The sequence below is a fragment of the Sardina pilchardus genome, chromosome 21, assembly GCF_963854185.1.
Source record: "Sardina pilchardus chromosome 21, fSarPil1.1, whole genome shotgun sequence".
NCBI classification, from domain to species: domain Eukaryota; kingdom Metazoa; phylum Chordata; class Actinopteri; order Clupeiformes; family Clupeidae; genus Sardina; species Sardina pilchardus.
Window position 1 is genome coordinate 24,404,276 of NC_085014.1, and position 21,274 is coordinate 24,425,549.

The 21,274-nt window shown below is 42.7% G+C and overlaps 2 protein-coding genes across 3 annotated transcripts; one reads left to right on the top strand and one right to left on the bottom strand.

The window, feature by feature from the left end:
- Positions 1-815: 815 nt before the first annotated feature.
- Positions 816-3,792, top strand: med19a (mediator complex subunit 19a). Of its 2 annotated transcripts, none has more exons than XM_062524409.1 (6): positions 816-1,155; positions 1,423-1,545; positions 1,747-1,880; positions 2,078-2,174; positions 2,520-2,701; positions 3,567-3,792. In XM_062524409.1, the coding sequence occupies exons 1-6, from the start codon at positions 936-938 to the stop codon at positions 3,630-3,632; spliced, it is 822 nt and encodes a 273-aa protein (XP_062380393.1). In that variant the 5' UTR covers positions 816-935; the 3' UTR covers positions 3,633-3,792. The 2 variants fall into 2 exon arrangements, with proteins under 2 accessions (XP_062380393.1, XP_062380394.1); XM_062524410.1 differs by having other exon boundaries at positions 2,607-2,701; positions 3,567-3,791.
- Positions 3,793-4,363: 571 nt separating this feature from the next.
- slc43a1a (solute carrier family 43 member 1a) lies at positions 4,364-20,296 on the bottom strand. The gene is made up of 15 exons (XM_062524836.1): positions 20,023-20,296; positions 17,638-17,795; positions 16,743-16,923; positions 16,390-16,445; positions 15,688-15,764; positions 12,871-12,963; positions 12,622-12,755; positions 12,436-12,509; positions 11,939-12,085; positions 11,789-11,824; positions 11,560-11,677; positions 10,234-10,363; positions 10,060-10,133; positions 8,532-8,655; positions 4,364-5,948 (listed from the first exon to the last, which is right to left on the bottom strand). Exons 1-15 carry the CDS (start codon positions 20,025-20,027, stop codon positions 5,763-5,765), a joined length of 1,593 nt encoding a protein of 530 aa, XP_062380820.1. The 5' UTR covers positions 20,028-20,296; the 3' UTR covers positions 4,364-5,762.
- Between the last annotated feature and the right edge of the window lie 978 nt (positions 20,297-21,274).

Genomic DNA, 21,274 nt, shown 5'->3' on the forward strand with positions numbered 1-21,274 from the left:
TAGCTTGAGTTACATCTTTGTTTTGTTCTGTAAAAAAAAAAAAAAAAAATTCTGTCTGAGCTACAAAACTCAATCTAAAGCCACTGATCAAAACGTGTTTTGTCATTGCTTGATTTAATGGTTTGGTTAAATGGCATCACTAAATATTTTCACATCTGTCTATTCCTGCACAAAATTCTCACTGATCAGAACAAGCAGGGATGAATTACTGAAGAGGCCTACTGGGCTTCAGGTGTGTGAAGTCACCAGCATGTTGTCCACCCCTAATGGGGCTTCTAAGTCAAATAACAAAAGTTCTGTTTCGTGATATGTTTTAAAAGGACCCATCAGTCAATGAAGTCGCTATGTCTATGTTGTTTACCCCTGATATTTGAATGGGCCCCTTAGTAAACTTGGTGTTAACCACTCTTTAAGTGTGTTCTGCATCTGTGCCCATGCAGTGGCTCTCATCCGTCCATGAAAACAAGATGTAGTAGTGAACTAATCAACATGTATCCTCTATGTTATTTTTCCTACATCTTTTCAACTATTTTTATTTGACTTTGGACAAAACTGACTGACTGCTATAGTGAATTTTGAGTCTTTCCTTCAGGGTTTTTAGAAATGTTTACTTTTTTCTGACCAGAAAAATGTATGTTCAAATTATGTAGAATTGTATTTGACTATTTTACATTTATTGAACCTGTGATCAGGTGAAATATGTTACTATGAAGTTAGCACACATGTAAGGTGGAAAATGATACATTTGTCACAGCATTAGGTCAACATGGTTTATAGTCGTTGTATTACGGTAAAGTAGGAATCGTCGAGGAATATTAGGCATCTTTGGTAGACCGTAGATCGTAGCTCAAGAGAACGCAGCCTGTGGACATCGTCTGGAAGTGTTGGTTGTAATTGCTTGTTATGTCAGGTTAAATGGTATTATTATTTCAGCTATGACCGAAATATATACCAATTTATTTGGCCAAAGCGACACTCAAGTACCTCCGGGCTCCTCGGCAATAGGTTTTGGTCCAGGGAAACCTCCGCCGCCGCTTCCGCAAAACCAAGTGTCAATGCCGGCTCAGATACCACCACAGCACGGGGATGAAGGGCCTGCTCTGCGGAAACCTGGTGTCATGAATGAACCCTTTTATTTGCTTCGGGAACTGCCAGGTATATATTTACTACTTCAGCTAGAAGCAATCTTTTCCCTTATCCTGTCGGTATTTAAAAAGTAAACGTTGTTTTATCGTGAGCAAACTTGAGCATGATGAAGTAGTAGAAGGGATTGTTAGCTTTTGTGACAACATTTGGCTACTATTAGCAGCTATTGTGATGTGAAATGCTAACCGTGGGAAGTATCCAGTGCACACAGCTACAATGTAGCCTAATCAAAACATACAGTTAATTGTGACATATTTGCTTGTGTTTTATTTTTAGTCGGAAACGATCTGACGGGAAACACAAACCTTATAACACATTATAACTTGGAGCATGCATATAATAAATTCTGTGGAAAGAAAGTCAAAGAAAAACTCAGCAACTTTTTACCGGAGCTGCCAGGTACGTGTCATCCCCACACAGTCTATGGTCATCTCTAAGAGCAAGCATGTCAAATTTGTGGGACTGATTGCATGGTTGTGTTTAATGAAATGTATTTTTGGCATACCCATGTACATTGCTTTGTGTGTAGACACATCTGTCACAGAATGCAATGTGCAGTTCAGGCATATGAAGTCATACTTAATACTTGATGTCTTGCAGGTATGATAGATGTCCCTGGCGTACAGGATGGAAGCTCACTACGGTCTCTAATAGAGAAGCCACCAGTGTGTGGTAACTCCTTTAGTCCGCTGACTGGAAATCTACTAACTGGCTTCCGACTTCACACTGGCCCGGTAAAAACATACACCATACAACACACACACACACACACACACACACACACACACACACACACACACACACTCTACAATACATTCTTTCACACTTGTATACCCTCAGGCAGGAACATTTCACAACCCTTTTTTCATTTGTCGTTTTTGTTCAAAGGCTCTTTGCTCACTGTTTGTGTTTGTGTTGGTGTGTTTCCCAGCTTCCTGAACAGTACAGACTGATGCATATCCAACCTCCAAAGAAAAAGAGCAAGCACAAGCACAGACACCATCGGCCACAGGATCCTATACCACCAGGTTATTATTATTACTTAAAATTGACCACAGACAGCATGCTTGTCCAAGGTATTCTGCAGTAGGAATTGATGACTGGTCATTTATGTTCAGAGGATAGTGTAGGTTAGATGGTGTTATTTCTTGAGGCCATTAAACTGAAATGTACATTTTTATTTCCTACAAAAAAAGTCTGTACAACGCAAACCTCATTCATAAGATAATAATGAAACTTAGGTCACATTGCCTTCAAAGGGTTTTCATCATTTTATGCCCTAGCAAAAATGTAATGCAAGACAAGAAATATGACAGATTTTACAGCTGTGCTTTCAATTTTGTATTGACATTGTATTAACTCACCAATTGCAGTACTGCCAGGCAACCACCAGAGATCAGTGGCCTCAAGCTTGTGCGAAGTAGAGAAGCCTAATCAACATTTTGTTGGCCGTTCTGTAGAGACCCCCTCAGATTCTGATCCGAAGAAGAAGAAGAAAAAGAGGGATGATGATCCTGACCGTAAGAAGAAAAAGAAGGACAAGAAAAAGAAGAAGGTGAGCTAATGTCAAATCTTTTCTTCCTTAAATCAAGGGTTTCAACAAGTTAAATGCAGGACTTTTTTAGGGATGACATCTCAGACCGATTCAGGCCAATGCCAGCAAAAAAAAAACAAGGAAAAACAGTTTCCAAATTACGAACAAAATAGAATATTTTGCACTTTGATGAATTTTATACAGGCTACAAAGTTTGCATCAGTTGTCAGTTCCATGTTCAGGGTTCCCATGGTCATCATGGAAAACTTGGAAAAGTCATGGAATTGTGGAATCCCAATTTCTCAGGCATGGAGAAATCATGGAATCCAGTAAATCCATTGAACGTTTTGGAAAATCAGTATTGATACTAGTATAGGGACGTATGAGGAGCCAGTGTACATCATGTCGCAGGATTCAATTGCTTCCTTCATATATATAGAATGGTAGGGGAGAGAACACAATTTATCCAATCTCGTTGTTTAAGTCATGTTTCATAATTAGTCATAGCCTGTGGTGAAGAGGAAATGATTTTGTACTTGTAGGCTCTTAGAAAGGTCATGTGAATTCCATTGAAAGGTCATTGGAAAGGTTTTGAAATTGTCAGTGGAAATGGGTGGGAACGCTGCATGTTGAGCTCATATGTAGTTGGTTACATTGTTATATATCTGTATTGTTGTGAAAAACAACTACAATACACAACAGATGCCACTCAATCATTTAATTTACCTCTAGAGGTAGCAATAAAATAATTTAAGATATAGTACATAATATTAGACTTTTTTTCATATTATTGAATTTTAGGCATTATAAGACCCTGCTGTCCTGAAATCCTGTTATGTCCTTCAGGTTGTTTTGAGCCTAATCTCTTGCTGTGTTTCCACCTCAGAACCGCCATAGTCCTGATCACCCCGGCCTCACCAGCTGCCAGCCAGGCAGCAACAGCCTGAGATAGGCAGAAACCAGAGGGGGATGACCAGTGTGTGTGTTTGCGAGGATGCGTGTGTATTATATGAGACTGTTTTGTGACATGGATGAAGAGAATCATTATAGATCATTGTACAGATCACTGTATTTACAGTCAACTCAATTTAATAAACTTTTGATAAAAAAAATGTTTGGATATTTATAAATCCTCTTTAGCTTCAGGTAGGCTTTGTATGTGCAGTGTAGTGAATTGCTATTTGGGTAGGGTAGGGTAAGAGAAATCTCATAAACATAACTGCTCATCTGTACATCCCTGTATAAAACCTGCCCGGACTATTGGATTGGTCCGCACAATTCTCAAGTTTGCATAGAGGCCTGTCAATGGAACAAGCCCAGACTGAACTTCCTGGCCTCAACATTTGTGGATGAGGCCTAGTTTGGGCTGGCTTGTCAGGCTAGGTAAGCGCTTGTGAGTCTCAAAATATGTAGGCCAAGTTATGTTAAAATATATATATATATTAATAATGAATAGATTTAGCAGCACCTGGACAATTGGGGGGAGGGGCTAAACTACAATTTGTTGGAACAAAAGACATTTTCAGAGTTGAACTTATGCAGTCAATGGCTCATTGCCAGTTAATGACTACACTAAAAAAGTTATTCAAGTGCTATAATTCAAATGAACGTCAATCTACCCTTTTATTCCACCGTTTACTTTGAACATCAAGTTAAAGCAGAGATTGAGACACTCAAAATAGATTCATTTCAGCTATTTTATTGATAAAGAATGTGACGCTTTTGATAATGCACAAGAGAGCACATGAGACAATTTCTTTTGCATTGCATGACCGCAAAGAAATGATTGCATAGTACTTAGCCCTGAGAATGCTACCTGAACATAGCTGCTCAGTGGACTTTGGTTTATCCAGGTGTGAACAGGGTACAGTACTTTTTTTTACATTCATGGCTCGATTTACAAAAGGCAAACGTGTTGTGGCACTTGTGGATAATAAATGACCTAATATGACATGGTGAGCTACTCTCACCAAAGAGGAAGCAAGCACAAGCATTTACAACATAATTTATCCTAGAGTAAATCTCGCCCAGCTTGATTTGCATACAGATATAAGGCATTGGCTTCACACAAGGCAAGAATAAAGCTTACAAGCAAAGTGCTAGAAAACCATCCTTTTGTTTTCACAACAAAGCTTTTCTGACCACCAGATCCATTTAAAGAATCTTTTTTTTTTTTCATACAATTCCAGATATTACGCTAACTTTTAAAAAAATACACACTTCAAAACCATAATGCACAAACTTGAAAACATGAGCAAACTAAGTACCTCGATATTTCTGAATACACTTACAATTAAAATATGAACAAATTCATTCCCTTACACAAAAATACAGCTGTTGTAAATACAAAATAGTGTTCTGTTCATGATACATTAATTCACTGTTGTAACCTTTTGAATTCATGGACAGAAATGTTTTGAGGTGACATTTGACATGTGTACTTTTTCTGACGTGTACTTTTTTTTTTTTTTAAACAAATGACACTATCATACAAAACACTTTGGTTCAAGCTCATGAATGGATCTAACTAATCCCCCACCCCCAATCCTCAACCCATAATGGCACTCTGAAATCAGCTGGACACTTACACTAGAATTCACACTCACATTCTGAATGGATGAAGACACATGAACACAGACTAAGGCATGCACATTAAAAAAAAAAAAAAAACATTACAGGACCATCAAATTCACAAAACTCTGTGAACTGGCCACATTACAGCGAAAAGGGAGAGGTAGACATTTCAGTGACAGCTGTCCTGGGAATCTGTGCGTGTAGTGGGCCATGGTCCTACATCCTACAGTCTTTACTCAAGCTGTGCAGGACAGCAGATTTGTCTTTGGTTTCAAGTCACTAAAATAACATTAAGCCCCAACTTCACATATATGCCAAGTCTGTGAAAACTACGACATCCATCTGAACAATTCATCTTCAGACACCTGAATATCAGCAAAGCACTGCAATGAAAAAAGTTTAGATTTGTGCATAGTATACATGTGTGTGGGTTTGAGTGTATGTGTGAACAGTTTGAACAGCCTCTTCGTCATTCCAGTTGTTCATTCATTCCGCTGGGGGTGAAAAGCTAAGCCTCCGACTGTAGGTGTCCATTGGTGTGGGGTTTGTGCCCATTGGTCTGGTTGAGTGGCTGGTGCTCAGCTGCCTCCTTGTCTCTTGCTTCCTTCTCCTGGATGAGGTGCCTGCGATGGTAGTACAGGTAGGCGGGCAGCAGGAATCCGAACAGTGAGAAGATCAGCAGACCCACGTTGATCTGAGTGGTGAAGACAAGCATGAGGTTAGCCACTGTGCTCCTCCACCTCCTGTGGTCAGAATTACTGCACCTCCAGAACACACTCATGGATTAAAGTTTTCCGTCGCTACGACGGATTTCCGTCAACCGGAGGCGCTAGATGTCAATGCGCAAAATAAATAAATGAATAAATAAATAAGTGCGTTATTGGTGCACCTGCGTTGATGAACATTAGGCTGCTACTACTACTACCACTATTAGGCTGCTACTACTACTAATAATAATAATCATCATCATCATAATCATAATGATACAATAATAAACGAAAGAAAGTCCTATTGAAACAGATGAAAGAACAGTCTTGATTTATAGCCTATTGGAGCCGCAGCCTATTAGGCTTTTGTAGGTTAAACAAGCTATGCAGAAGTTCAGGAAAGCTGTTGTTTTTTTCAGTTTAATTAGTCTATGATTTGGGCTAATTGTTCTTCATAAAAGTAAAATTAAGATAAACGGTTGTTTCGCCAGTTGTAATTGTAGGCTATAGAATAGCATCATCAGGACAGACATCCACGCACTAGCTGCGCAAAGGTCTGCGTTGTTTGCGATGACTTCTTGTCCGCACTTGCTGTGTAGTTCCCCGATCTCATCAAATTAGGCGTCGGCAATGTTGGGGAGCTTAAAGATGAATTGTCAAAAAGAACATGGCTATAGCCTACTTTCGGTCATTATTAATATTAATAGAGTCGGGTGCGCCCGAAACGCAGAGACAGACTGGGAAAGTGTGTGTCTGCGCCACGCCACTAGGCTATTAGGCTATCCTACTGTTTAAGTTTAACTGCTAATTTCTCTAAAAATAATTATAATAAGCCAACAAGGTTTACTTATACAATTCAAAAGGATCCAGTAGCTTAGTCTATGTCTATAGCCAAAAGTTTGCCTAATTCGTCTTCTTCAAAGAGAAAGTCGTAGGTCGGTTTCCAATTAACGAAATGTATCTAATAGGAGTCTTATTACTGACGCGTGTTCTTATAAAAACGTCTTGTCTTCCAGTTAATGTTCTTGAATGTTTATTGTAACAAACAGCACAGTTCATACTCTTATAATTGACACGACCAAAAACCATGGAACTCCTAACATTCATGCCGTGCATCACGTTCTTACCCAAAAACTAAAACCTCTTAAAGTGACATGCACCTAATTAAACAACATGTCACCTAGGGCCTAATCACACTAAGTAAAGTTACACCAAATTATATCCTGACATCAGAAAACATCAGAATTTTTTTAGCATATTACATTTCAAATAAATTATTCCAAATCTTCAATAACAGAGGCCTATCTGACAGTAAATAACCTATGGCTATGAGTTTTAATTGTTTTCATGCATGTCTGATAGCAGATGAGGAATGTTTTGGAGACATGTATTTTAGGCATAATGCTGGCCCTAATCTCCCCAATTCGGCTATGGCCGGCCCTGGGGGCACTCTTAATAAGCAACAGTCTGCAGAATTGAATAGCTAGGCCTACTTTAAAATGTGTTACTTGTAAACGGAGGGTACAATTAGTCTGTATGGCCCTATTTTACATAGGTCTACGCTAAGGCCCTTTGATTTGTATCACTTGCGTGTGTCAAATTTTTTTTTTTTTTGTACAAAAAAATTTCAGTCAGATGATTTTTTTTCACTTTAATCCATGCACACTGTACTGATACATTCTACAGTATGCACTCAACATTCTATCAAAGACTTCTTACAACAGACAAATGATTTGGGGTATTTACAATACGCAAGTAAAAAAAAAAAAACTATATAAAATCAATGTGTTAACAAGCCACAAAATGTCCAAAGAGATTGTCTTGGTAATTACTCCCTCATGTACTGTACACAGCACTCTGAGGGAAGGGGATGGACTCCTGCGGTGGTTAAGTCTGGCAGAAGAACTGCTTACAGCAGCAAGTCTGATCACTTACGCTCTACGAAGTCACAGATTAAATTAGACTAGTGAGACGAGTCCTGATGTGCCCACTATGCTTTACAAAGATTTTGTCTAATGTTAGATTAAAGTCTTGAGGTGCATTAAAATTGGGCAAAGAGTGGCAAATGTTCGTGGTGAACATGGTGCCAACATTCCATTCTAATGGTAATTGCATTGTTGCCTTCGTCCAGTTTCACTGTATGTTCACAGAGAACTACCTCCTCAGACGTTCGCCGAAAACCCAAGGCGGAACTTAACGGAACACTTTTTTTTGTATTATTTTTATAAAGTTACATCACATCAGCCCTCCCCCACACCCCGGTAAAAATACGTATTCAGCTATACAATTGAAACATCTCCATTCATAACTAATTATCCACTTGTGTAAGATGGAACGGAATACTGTTTACAAACGTTCGCCTATGTTTGCGCATTTGAATGCACCTCAGATGTGACCGCTTTGCTTTACAAAGATTCTGTCTAACGTAATATTAAATACCACAAGTGAGAAGAGTCCTGATGTGACCGCATTGCTTTACAAAGATTCTGCCTAAGGTGGCTTGAGCTTGGCCGAGGCACCTTTGTTGTGTGTCAAGTTGAGCATGTTGATGCTAGTAAACACAAACTTACCCAATAGGGATCTCCCTTCAGGGGCCCCAGCATGGCTATGAACAGGGGCTGCTGCAGGAGGGCGAACACCGCACTGATCATGGACTGAAGGCCAGTCAGAGTGCCAAAGTGATTAGATGGATACCTGTACATAAAAGCAAGTATTACAGTGAGATAGTCTTTCAGAGAAGCAAAGTACAGGGGTCTGTACTACGAAGGGAGCTCAACCTACCCAGATGTAACCCAGGGTTACTTTGCTAAACCGGGGTTGACAAAACCTGGTTATCTTCATTGGTGTTAATCGGTACTACGACGCTGAGTAAGAAGTTGATTTGTTGAACTGGGGTTAACCTCATCGGAGTTGGTGCGCGTTCACATAAAATGGGAGGGTTGCAGCGCAAATCATCACTTTTAATGATGACGCGATCACGTTATTTTACGGATAAGCAATGCGCGATGATTATAAGAAGTTGCGAGGAATTAAAACCCACTTTACGAGACATCAAATACGTCGGCAGCAAACAAAGCAAGACAAGGCTGTTGGCAACGTAGGCTATTGCAGATCGGATATGAAAGTAAAGTTTTATTTCATGTTCATAGCCTATGTGTTACGGAGGATTAATAGCTTGCGGAATGTCTGAAATGTGTTGAAATAAATACATTTTGAGTTCATAAGAGTCCTACAGATGCAACACAATTCATGCCATGTATATTAATAAATATTAATAAAGGATAATTGAATGTTTAGCCCCATTGACTGATTTAGTGTATGCCTATCCTGTGAACATTTTAGATGCAACGGCAGTGCCGCTGGCAGCAGGTGAAAATGAAACTCAAAAACATTCAGAAGGTTTATAGGCCTATAGCTTGCATTAATATTTCTTAATTATGAAAATATGTTATATTGCCAATGCTTATAGCCTCCACTTTGCCTCGATCAGCTGACAAATGCAACGAATTCCCTCGGCTGAGAATGTATGGCTATCTTTCATAGAGAATATTATATGGAGAAAGATTCTGGCGGTCTTTAAAAACCCTCGCCTTGCGAAGAGAGGCGCTTACAATTTGCGCTCCAATAATGTATCTTCCAAGTAGCCTACGTCGACATTGTGGGGTGTGGTTAACCGCAAACCTCGGGTTAACCAAGATCATAATCTGCTAGGAGCAGGTTTGAGATGCAGCGTAAATTGCCATGGCAACATACCTCGGTTAAAACCTATCCACCTTTCGTAGTACGGGTTAACCGGGAAGTTACGCCACACGTGATCAACTTACTCTCGAAGTTACCCAGCTAAGCCAATAACCCCGCTTCGTAGTACAGGCCCCAGATTGACAACTGCATTTGTCGGTATAGTTTGTGTACACTTGTGATGCATTATGTGGCATATTACGTTTTTCAAAGTGACCTGTTTGGGCTGTTTCACATCACATTTAAAACAACTGAAGAATGACTGAGAGGCCACTTCTTGAATGTTTCCAGTCTATCTTTAGTGCCATTGTTCTTGTCTCTAGGGAGGGGCAGGACTGGGAGCATTTGTGGAGCACTTACACTGCCGCATACAGGCCCCCACAGCAGGAATGGATGAATCCCCTCACCATCGTGTGAAGAATGAACGTCAGAATCTACAGAGAACCAGAGCAACAGGGTCAGAGGACGTCAAACACAGACATGTCAGTCTGTACATGAACTTCAGACAAGCGCAAACATACGCGCGTCTACTACCTGCAAGGGGAGGCTATCGACGAGGCACAGAATTCCAAACAGCAGCAGCAGCAGGTTGGTGAGAGTGAAAGCCCTCATGGCGTTGGTCACTTTCTGGATCTTTCTGTCTCGTTTGGGGACTGATGACCCGCTGTTTATCAATCAACACAAGAGCAAGAAAAGTTAGTCACTTCTCACAGTCATATAGATCTCTCCATGTCAAGCCAGTTCTCTCCCTTTCCATTAATAGTAGTAATAATAATGACAGTAAAAACAATAACAATAACAACCAGAAGACCATAATAGGCAATGGTGTTGGTATACAAATAGGGTGGAGATTCAGTAGATGGAACTATACTCTGCCCCTCGCGTCATGGCAGGCTTCGACAAACTGGGCTTCCAGAGGTGCTGTTTGCCCCTCTCCCAGTATTATAGTAATTTCGTCTGTGCTGCCCAATGAGGCAAAATAAGACTTTTTTTGAGAGTTCTCCGGGGAATTCAGCTCTTTCTTTTGTGAATTTATCACAATAAAGGAGAAAGTGCATCTCTGTCTGAACCTCACCCGTCATGCAGTGACCATAGATGCCTTGGTCTCTTGGCAGCCATCACTTCTTATATATGCCTGTTTCAATGAACAGGCTGTGGTCACCGAGCCTGTATTTGGTTAGGATTTGCATTTGCTTCGTACCTTTGACGGTGTAAAGATATTCTGCCAGTTTGTTATCTCTGTTAAGGTTGAGGTGGCATTCTAATTTAGGTTGTGATTTGCTGTGGTTGCTCCAATGTTCCAGATATGTTTTCTTGTGTTGTTTCATGATTTTAGAAATTTGGATTTGATTTTGGAAAGCAGTGTTGGTCTGCGAATTGTGGGTTAATGTACAGTATTAGTAGACTTCAGAACCAACTGGCAAAGGGGACTGGTTTTAGGGCTGACTTCTTAGGTTTTGTATGCTTGAAATTCTCATCAGCAGAATTCAATTTAGGTGGATCCAAAATGTGTAATATTCTTTCATATATTTAATGCTAATGGGAGTATGCCTAATTCTGCCCTGCATGCATTTGTGGGTGTTTTCCTTTGGACTCTAATAATGCATGTAGGCATTCAGTGGAATGTTTGTCCCATCTAGTGTAGTCTAGCTTGCTGAGTGGACTCCATACCTCACATCCATATAATGCAATTGGCATTATTACACTGCAGAATATTTCAGCGTTTTTGTTGTCCATATTCATATCTCAGTCAGTCAGTCAGTCAGTCAGTCAGTCAGTCAGTCAGTCAGTCACTCACCTCACTCACCTCACTCACCTCACTCACCTCACTCACCTCACTCACCTCACTCACTCACTCACCAGTTATCTCCAGCATCCACACACTCCTTCATCTTCCAGTCCATGATGTAGCCAATCAGGGGGCAAGTCAACAGACACAACAGCTGCAGAGTGCCGAAGATGGTGGCATAGAAGTCCACTGTGGAGAGCAATCAAACATGTACATGAAAAGATGCACCTAATTCACTACGAACAATATACACATGACACTATAACACACAACACAGTGAACAGAAGATCAATCTCTTACCATTCTCCTCCGTTTCTATCACCAACTGATCAGAAGCTGGAGGGAAGAAAAGCAAAAAAAAGCAGACCATGTTAGACAGACGAATGGGTGGGTGATGAGTGAAGAGTGTTGGAGATGTGCGTGATGAGGGTTCTAAGCGTATGCACTCACGATGTTCCTCTCCGTGCTTCACCAGCCACTCCAGCATCTTGTTCATGGCGCCCATGAAGAAGATGATGCGGAGCTGGGACATCCCCATGGTGAGCAGACTCCAGGCAAAGATGGGGGTGAAGACGGAGCGACGGAACGGCACAGAATCTGAAAGGAAACAACACTTTACTGGAGGAGCAGGTGGATACTTATTACAGCACATCAGTTAATTAAACCAGGATGAATTTGGCACACCAAACACTGACCATTTGATTAAATAGACTTGTTTAATAATGGTGAATGGTGAAAAGCGAGAAATGTTTTTGGCTTCTGACTATCATCAGTGCAAGGGAGCAAAAACATTTTGCACTTTTCACTGATTTGACTGCAATACTACGATTGGCTCTCACGTATTACAACCCATCAAACGTCCCTTAAGTGCCTTTGTGCTGGGCTCAGAAAATGCACTCAGCATCCTTCAGTCTCTAGTTTTTTCTGGGTTAGGGTCCATGACTCACTTGGATCGGTGGGTTTCTCTGTGATCTGATCTGGCTTGTGGTCCAGTGAGCGCTCATTCTCCTCCATTGCTTTCCTGGGAAACAAAAGACAAAAGAGAATGAAACCATCTGCCTTCAATCCCATTCAATCCAAGGTGGCGTGTCCGCAGCCATCGGAGCAGCTCAGGACATGGCGGTCCTACTCACTTGTACGCCCGCTCTTCTGGGGTAGGGAAACCCTCGGCAGGCCAGTTCAGGAAGCAGTTCACGAAGACCAGGCCAGCCACACCTGACCAGACCCACATGATCGTGGTGAATGTTACTTCTGCTTTATAGATCAGCTGCACAAGAGAGAGAGACAGAGATCCTCCAGTCATTACTATCGTCATCACAGAGCTTCTGACTGAGAGACAGGTGGCCTCTGACTGAGATACAGACGTGTGTCCAGGTACGTACCATGACTGCAGGGAAGGTCACAGCAGAGGAGGCATAGGAGCCAATCATCAGGGACATGATGGTGGAGCTGACACTGTCAAACATGTTGGGCAACTGAAAGATGAAAACAACAAAACAGGTGATGAGTAATAAGAAACCAAATAACAAATGTGATTAAAATGACTTCAACATACATCACGGCTACTGGTAAAGCACGCTCCTGCCTTATACAGGTGTAGCCAATGGAACTGATTGTGTTAAGCTTAGTAGTGCTAGTAGTGCTAGTAGTACTACTACCAAAACAATACAGTTCCCACATACTCCCATAAACCAGATGCCGCTCACAGTGCATCTCCCTTAGGCACTGATAGGATTCCACTAACTAACAGATCTTGGGGGGTGGCGGGGGACTTCTTTGAGTGATGTGGGAAGCACTAAGCCACCACACAACTTTTTTTTTTGTACAGTGTGAGGCTATTGATCATTTTCCACAGAAATGTCAACAGCTTGCTAAGGTCGTACAGGGTCACGTCGCAGTGACATTAACAAGACAGCAGCATGTAGGTCAAACAAACTAGCGTCTCAGTGCGAGATCCTTCTTTCCGAACATGTTTTTCCTCTCTTGTGCGGTGTGGATGGGTGTGAGACAGAAGGAGAAATATCCTGCTTTTGACAGCAAGGGTTACAAAAACAAAGGAGACACATTCAGTGATTCTGAGAACAGGACGTTTTTCACGTCTTCCTGTCTCCCACTCGCTGGACAAACACACACATGGCGATTCACCGCCATGGCTTCAGGCGAGTCCAGGAATGCGCCTTTGCACACAGATATGGACCCGCCACACATGTACACAGTGTAGGAGGGAACTACGGCTTAACATGACCCACAAATCCACACATGTGTGGAGCCTTTCACCTCAGCTAGGCCTCCTGCTGGACCTCCACATGTTCTTTCATTCAAGTCAAGTTCTAACAGAAATCGGATCCACTCCAACTGAGAGACTTGAAATGAAGTGCAACTGCAATAGGTTTGTGGGATTTCCTTTGTAGAATTTTGAGAAGATGGCTCTGACAGTGAGTAACACATGTTCAAGCCCAGGAGGTTATTTTCTTTCCCCAGGGTTCTCCCTATACGCACACTACGCAAGTTGCATAGGGCCCCGCAAGTAAATGAAGGCCCCCTCCTCTGTCTCCCCTTGAGCAAAGTTAGTGACAGACGGTAGGCATATGCAGACACAGCGACAGTGTTTCATATGCTACATCAAGAAGATGAACGTGAATCCGAAAACAGAAGAAACTTAACGAGAACGAAAAGTGGGAACAGCAGTCGGGTAAACTTGCGTTCGTTCCATGGTTTGATGTCTGCACGCATCTCTCCAGCGTGTGTTGTTGCCCTAGCCTAGGCCGACCACACATGGAAGTGAATCCCCTGATCTGTCTGCGGCTTGATTGCCCGCCTTTCCCAGTCACGGCAAAGTTGTGAAATATAATCGCATGTTCTGTTTTTGAATGCGGGCGACTGGCTACATTAAAAAAAAAAAGTTTTCAGTCAGAGATCAGGTAGGAGGGCCCCTTAGCAGGATTTTGCGTAGGGCCCCATGGATGTCTGAACCAGCACTGTCTTTCCCTCTCAACCTCGTTAGGACTGGACCAGTTTTAGGCTGTAGCCCAAGTGACAGTATAATTAAAGGCCCGTCTGCAAACCCAGAATGACTAGGGTGTATTTGTGTGTGTACAAACTTCTAGTAAAGTTTGGAACAGATCATATTGCCTCATGGCCTCACACAGATGTGTGTAGCAGTGGAGAGGGCCGAGCATGTGTGTTGTGATATTCAACATATGTGGCAATATGTGCGTGCCGAGGGGGAAATGTGTTTGTTTATTACCATGGAATGGTCACACATTTTCACCTATAGACAATGACCTCAAAGTTCACAACAACAGCATTGTGACATGGTGCTCACACTTGTACCAGCTTGATTTATGGGTCGACTTTGGCAGGGCCTCAAAGAGAAAGAGAGAGAGAAAGAGAAGGAGAGAGAGAGAGAGATGGACAGAGGACAGAAACAGACAAAGTGTGTGTGTGTGGGTGTGTGTGCGCGCGCGCGTGTGCATAGGGGGTTGTCATGTTTATTCTAGTGTTTGTCACGGTGGGCAATGTGACAGGGGGAAACATTGGGTCACTGGCTGTGGACATGTGATTCTGATAATGCGGGCTGTGTGTGTGCGCGCGAGAGGGAGAATGGGTACGCTGTAGGTAAATATAGCCCGGTATTTTCTTCTTAAGACACCGAGTGAAAACAGCAGTACTGGCCGGTCACCCTCACCTGCACCTTTCTGGATCTTTCTCACCACATGTAGTCACAAACATGCTCAGACAAACACGTGTATAACACACATACTATGCAATCTCACCTAAGTTTGCTTATCAATTTTCTCCCCTCACAGCCAAACCACAAGAGTAAAATGTGGTGTGTGTTTGTGTGTGTATGTGTAGGTGTGTGTGTGTAGGTGTGTATTGCAGTCACGCTCTTGTGTATGGGAAATATCAAGAAGGGTGGGTGTGTACTGGGGAAGGCGTGAGGGCATCCTGCATTTCTGATTGGCTGGCAGAGAGGGGGACAGAATTTCCAACACAAGCCATGTGCAGATCCATTCTCACGCACCAACACTAAGCCCACCACTTCTCCTGCCTGCAGTCACACACACACACACACACACACACACACCCTGGGCGCGTGCAACCCCCCGATCACACCTGTCAGGGAAAAATAGCCACACATTGCCCCCTCAGGCCCCCTCTCACGCCACTGGCCTTGTGGCTCTCATGCTGCTTACCGTCAGAGAGGTGAATGTCAGGCAGATTCCTCCAAAGCCATTGAGGGACAGAGCCAGGAAAATGAGTGCCGAGAGGACTGGAGAGAGAAAAGGGACGGAAGGACACCGTTACCTCAGAGCAACAGCCTCTCATTTGCATATTGGTTTTCCTTGCTGCTATTATCCCATGACATGCTTGAGATGATTTATTCACTTGGAAGGGCAGATGAAGTGGAGTTACACAACTGACAAGATGTTCTTTGATGTTCTGTGAGTTAAGGAATGAATGTGCTGATGGCAATTAGCCAGCTAACAGCAGGAGACATTCTAATTGCGTGGGTATTAGTGACCCCAAAAAGCACGCTAGCCCAGGCTTACAAAACACAGGAGAAAAGGGTGAAACGGGGTAATAAGCAAGGTTGGAGTTGTTGAAACAAAGTGTTGAGGGCTTAAAATGGCTGAAGTTTTGGTTGAGCTATACTTCTTATTTATGTAAGAAGCAGTCAAATAATCAGAATGCCATACCTGAGAGCCAAGAATGTTATAAACCAAACACCGGTTCTTTTACTGTGACTTAGGTGCCAAACCTGAGCAACCTACGCTCTTTTTAAACTCAGAATTTGAAAATATATACAAATCCTTATGGTAAGATATAACTTTGGGAAATAGACAGCGCATAATGACACATGTATGTATGTATATTTATACAGAGATACTATGTACCTGCTGGGTTGTATGCTGACACAGACATCAGTGCGCAGGAAATGGCAAAACAAGCACTGGAAGAGAAGAAGAAAAGAGTGACTTGCAATGACAACAAATATTGTGATCTTGTTGGCTTGTAGGATTATTAATACATCTCCTTCTGAAAAAGAAAGTCCTGAATCTAGCCCATGAATGCACACCTCTTGTGCTACTGGTCTTACGTGTGAACTTGAGAAGGAACTGCACAATAGGACCCCACCCACCCATTAAGCTCCTGGAATGAAACTCATCCTGCTGTCTTAACATTTCATAGTATTCAAAGTGAGGGTGTGGCGCGCTACACCACGTGCAGCCACAGGTATCTGGCTTACCTGCCCATGAGACGAATGGGTCTAGGCCCGAATTTGTCCATGAGGATGCCGAGGGGCAGGGTGGTCGCACTGAGCAGGAAGGAGCCAATGGTGAAGCCCAGGTTAAGCATCTCCTCCTGGTCCACGCAACTCAGCCACATCCCTGTGGTGCTGTTGATCGCCACTACTGTCTCGTTAACACCTTTGGAGAGAAAGGTGGTGGGGGGTGAGAATGATGTCCATAGCCCTTTTCAGACTGAGAAACGATACATTAGCGTTTAAGAAATAGCGTGTTCAGGGGGAGTTCGCTGTGTGAAAGGTAGACGTGTTTCGGTCCCGGGTTGCCTGAAGCTAGATTCTAGCATTAGGCAAATGTTCCAAAAAGACGTGCTGGCAGCACACGATTTTGGTAACATAGCAACAATAAACACTTGACCGAAGCGCTGAGAAAAGGAGGTTCAAGGCGCTCTCAGCGTAAAAACCGCGATTGGTGGACACAGCCATAGATATATATATATCTATGGATACAGCAGCTAAAGTTGTCCTCGTCTCTTGTGTGTTTCCTGTATTTTAACCTCCTGCCTAGCCAAATACGTCATCAGTCACACACCCCTAATAGTGGGGTTGACCTGTTCCTTTCACACTGAGCCCGTCTCGGCAATAACACTACCCCCTGAGACGGGTTCAATTGCCGAGGCGGGTTGATTCCCCTCCCCGTGTCGGTCAGTGTGAAAGGAACAGCCTTAACGTTAAATTCGGCTGATTTAGCGTTAAATTCAGTCAGTGTGAAAGGGGCTCATGATTTGGTCATCTCAGTGCAGCTGAAGTGCACCCAGAGCATAGCATGATTAGTGTAGGGCAAGGGTGTAAGTGGGGGGTAAGTTGTGCTGATTTGACCGTCACCGCTGTGACCTACCTGCGCAGAGGTGGGAGTAGAAGCCCTCGTTCTTGAGCATGATGAGCAGGGAGCCCCAGCCCAGCAGCACAGCCGAGCACAGCAGGTTCTCCAGCACCGCCGTGACCGCCATCCACCAGCGGCGCTTGTACGCCTGCTCCAGAGATGGAGCCATTGACCTGAGAGAGAGAGAGAGAGATAGATACATAGAGAGAGAGAGAGAGAGAGAAAGAGAGAGAGAGGACAGACACAGAGGAGGTGGAGGGGTAAGCTTTGTATTCCACAAGTCGACACTGAGCACAAGGACATCTCTGGACACCAAGCAACAGAACATGTCGGGATCACTTTTCTGGCTCTGTGAGTCACTTCTATTTCTGTGAGGTAGGCTTACTGTGATTAAACATTTACACAAATCTTGAGGCATCATGTTTATATACAACAATAACGACACTGAATATCAGTGCACTCAAAGGTTACAGATGAACAACATGAATAAAATTCCCAGATGAAAAGTACAGTTTTGTTTATTCAAAATCTACCATAAAAGGGAGTGACAGGCCACACTGGCCAAATTCCTGTCTGGCCCTGTGAGCCTCTGATGACAAATACATGTCCCACAAGCCTCTGGGGCTCAATGGTAATGTTGTCTGCCGTATCAGGGGGACATTGTACATGTCTGTGTGTGTGTGTGTGTGTGTGTGTGTGTGTGTGTGTGTGTGTGTCTGAGTGTGTGTGTGGTGACAGGGTTGTTGCCGTATGTTTGCTTGTGATTGCATACCGGTACTCCAGAAAGACCGACAGCAGGTCACAATAGCCTTAAAAGATTGAGGTGACCCGCTATTGACATAGTCAGCATGGTCAACACGGACAAAGCGCGTGAAGTTACACCCCTACATAAACAAATTTAGATATGTCAGGCACTTGCTTGCAGTTTCACTTGGAACATTGAGTTACACTAAAGCCTCAGAAACAGGCAAACTCAATTAGCTAATAAAGGGACATTCTGGAGAGAGGAGGGTGAAACAGTGATCACAGTGACTACTGTTGGGGACAAGGGCCGCATGTGTATGTATTTATGTGGGGAGATCACACTCATGTCGATGTTGATGTCAACAACTGAGGCTTTCCAAGGATTTTGTGTTCAGATTCTTGAGGATGTGCCTATTCTGTGGCAATGATCCTTCCCTTTTCGCCCGCCCTCTCATTCTAAATAAGTACAGAGAATATTCCTGTGTTTGTCTTTGTGTGTATAATGTGATTAGACATGGGTCAGGGGGTCCCTTCGTGTTCAATAGGGCAGATTACAAGGGGATTTTTTCAGTAACTGACACTACCGATTACAAATTCACTCTTTAAATGTTCTTGAGCTGCAATACAGACTCAAAAACATTTCCACATTATTAGGCCAACTGACAATACTACATTCTGAGCCATCTTTCAGTGCCATGGGCATATATGGTTTGCGACATGTCTACAGGCTTACCTCAATTAGGCTATAGCGGCATAACCCATTTAAGATAGGCTTCATATTTTGACAGCGTTTGAACTGCAACGTCCGACACTTTCCATACAGTGCAGTGCTGACAAGGTGGAGCTGTGTTGTGGAGAAGTAACATGGTAACACTATCAAGTTACCAGTAAGTTCCACCAACACCTCCATCAGCCATGACAGTATTGCATCATTTATCGCTTGCGATAAGTTAGGGCGACACAATAACTAGCGCATGTATTAAACGCACTTTACAACCATACTGTCAACATAGAATATGTCACCTTCGCAGAACAACTGGTGTAGTATCTACTACCGGCTTTCAGCGGCCGAAACTCCAGTGACCTTAAATAGGCACCTCCCTACATGGGTCTCTTCGAAGAGCAATCCCCTAGTCAAACCACAAGATTTCATCATCATTTCCCCCTAATACTACCATGTATTGCTTTTCTAACGGAGTGGCGCGTGTCGATTCATTCACACATCACATATTTTATCCATTTCATCATGAGCGGAGCTCAAGTAGGCTAGCATCCCAACGTCATTCTTAAGTTATAGGGTTACAAGCGCCAAGAAGTAGATTGTAGACTGATTACCCGGCCCCCACCACTGTAACAAAGTGCGCTAGAAAAATCATCGTAGAAACTCACTCGCTTTTGTAAACACAGTAATAAACAAGAATCAATAAGGGCCCATCAATAATACACCGTGATTCCGGAAACAGACTACGTGTATATTTGCATACAGGCTAAGTTACACAAAGAACTGGAAATTAATTAGCCTCTGGTTTATGATGAAATCCTGTGCCACGTGTAAAGTATAGCCTACTAAACCATTGCGTAGGCTTAGGCAAACTTTTAACCGAAGCAATGTAATGAACACACCTCTAAAAATATATATTTAGATATCATACTTACTTCATTCTTCTGTTCTCTTAGACGTCTTTACTACTACACGTGTTCAGCTTCACTTCCTGAGTTTCCCACAATCGCGCGCTCTAAATGTGTGATAGAATCTCACAAACCAATAGGCTACTTTACCGATCGAATTCCGCGATTAATTATTCATTTTCTTCCTTTTAAATAATTGAATGAATGAAAGAAACACCTCTTTCACGTTAGGTGAGAAGAGCTCGTCACTGCTCAGCCTAACTGGTGTGGACCTGACCGGGTGCTGCTGTTGGAATGAAAGTGAGCTCTGTGTTGACTTTTTGTAGTTCAGTTACCCCTCTGTTCTATATGGCCCTCCCATGTATTCCAATCAAGACACACACACACACACACACACACACACACACACACACACACACACACACACAGACACACACACACACACACACACACACACACACACACACACACACACACACACACACACACACACACACACACACACACACACTTAGCCATGACAAAGTTTGGTGGTGTACTATTAAAGTTTGCTAACACCATAGATCAGCAAAAAGGAATTTGGAAATTTGTCTTTCAATCTAGACCTATTGCCCTTTGTCTGAAATAGCCTAGTGTGAAAGTGTAGCCTATCCTACACTGGCCAGTTGTCTTATACTGGTTAGGCTACTATTCTATAGTTTGGCCTACTAATCTAGTTTAGGTAACTTGTTAAAATGTGCATTCTACTCCATCCTTCAGCTAGCTACTAAAAAAGAGTAGGCCTACTGCCAAAGCAAGTGTTAAGCTCATTTTGAACTGGAATCACCATGAATTTCAGGCCTATTTCCATTGGGCTAAATTAGGACCTAATCGGCCATAATTCAGCTACTTCATTCCACTGTTTAAAAGGCTATCACCACAGTACCACTGGAAATCTAATCTGAACAGATAACAGGATAACCCTATCTCAAAGATATTGCCCGCACTTGTGTCTTCAACTGCCCTCTACTGGGAAGAAGGGAGCTGATCAGCTTTCGGCCATCCGTTCATGCAATGCCTCTTGGTAGACCCTGTGGTAACTGACACGGCATTGGCTTTGGATAGCATCAGCCAAATTATTAGATGAAATAAAATAAGATAAACTAGAAAAGCTCTCAGCGCAGACCTCCGCCAAGTGAAAACAACCACCTCCTGGATTGGATCAGTCCCAATTTAATGGTTTCTTCCTTGGGTCATTTCACACCTTTCCTGAAAATTAATCAAAATCCATCCATAACCT

What these genes read in the sequence shown, in the direction of transcription:
- med19a (XM_062524409.1), top strand. Translation starts at nt 936, where the DNA reads ATGACCGAAATATATACCAATTTATTTGGCCAAAGCGACACTCAAGTA. An exon ending in TTTGCTTCGGGAACTGCCAG is followed by an intron (nt 1,156 to 1,422) that starts GTATATATTTAC and finishes TTTTATTTTTAG; the next exon opens with TCGGAAACGATCTGACGGGA. An exon ending in AGGACAAGAAAAAGAAGAAG is followed by an intron (nt 2,702 to 3,566) that starts GTGAGCTAATGT and finishes TTTCCACCTCAG; the next exon opens with AACCGCCATAGTCCTGATCA.
- slc43a1a (XM_062524836.1), bottom strand. An exon ending in GTCAGCATACAACCCAGCAG is followed by an intron (nt 15,765 to 16,389) that starts GTACATAGTATC and finishes TTCTCTCTCCAG; the next exon opens with TCCTCTCGGCACTCATTTTC. An exon ending in GGGGGCCTGTATGCGGCAGT is followed by an intron (nt 8,656 to 10,059) that starts GTAAGTGCTCCA and finishes TTTTATGTACAG; the next exon opens with GTATCCATCTAATCACTTTG.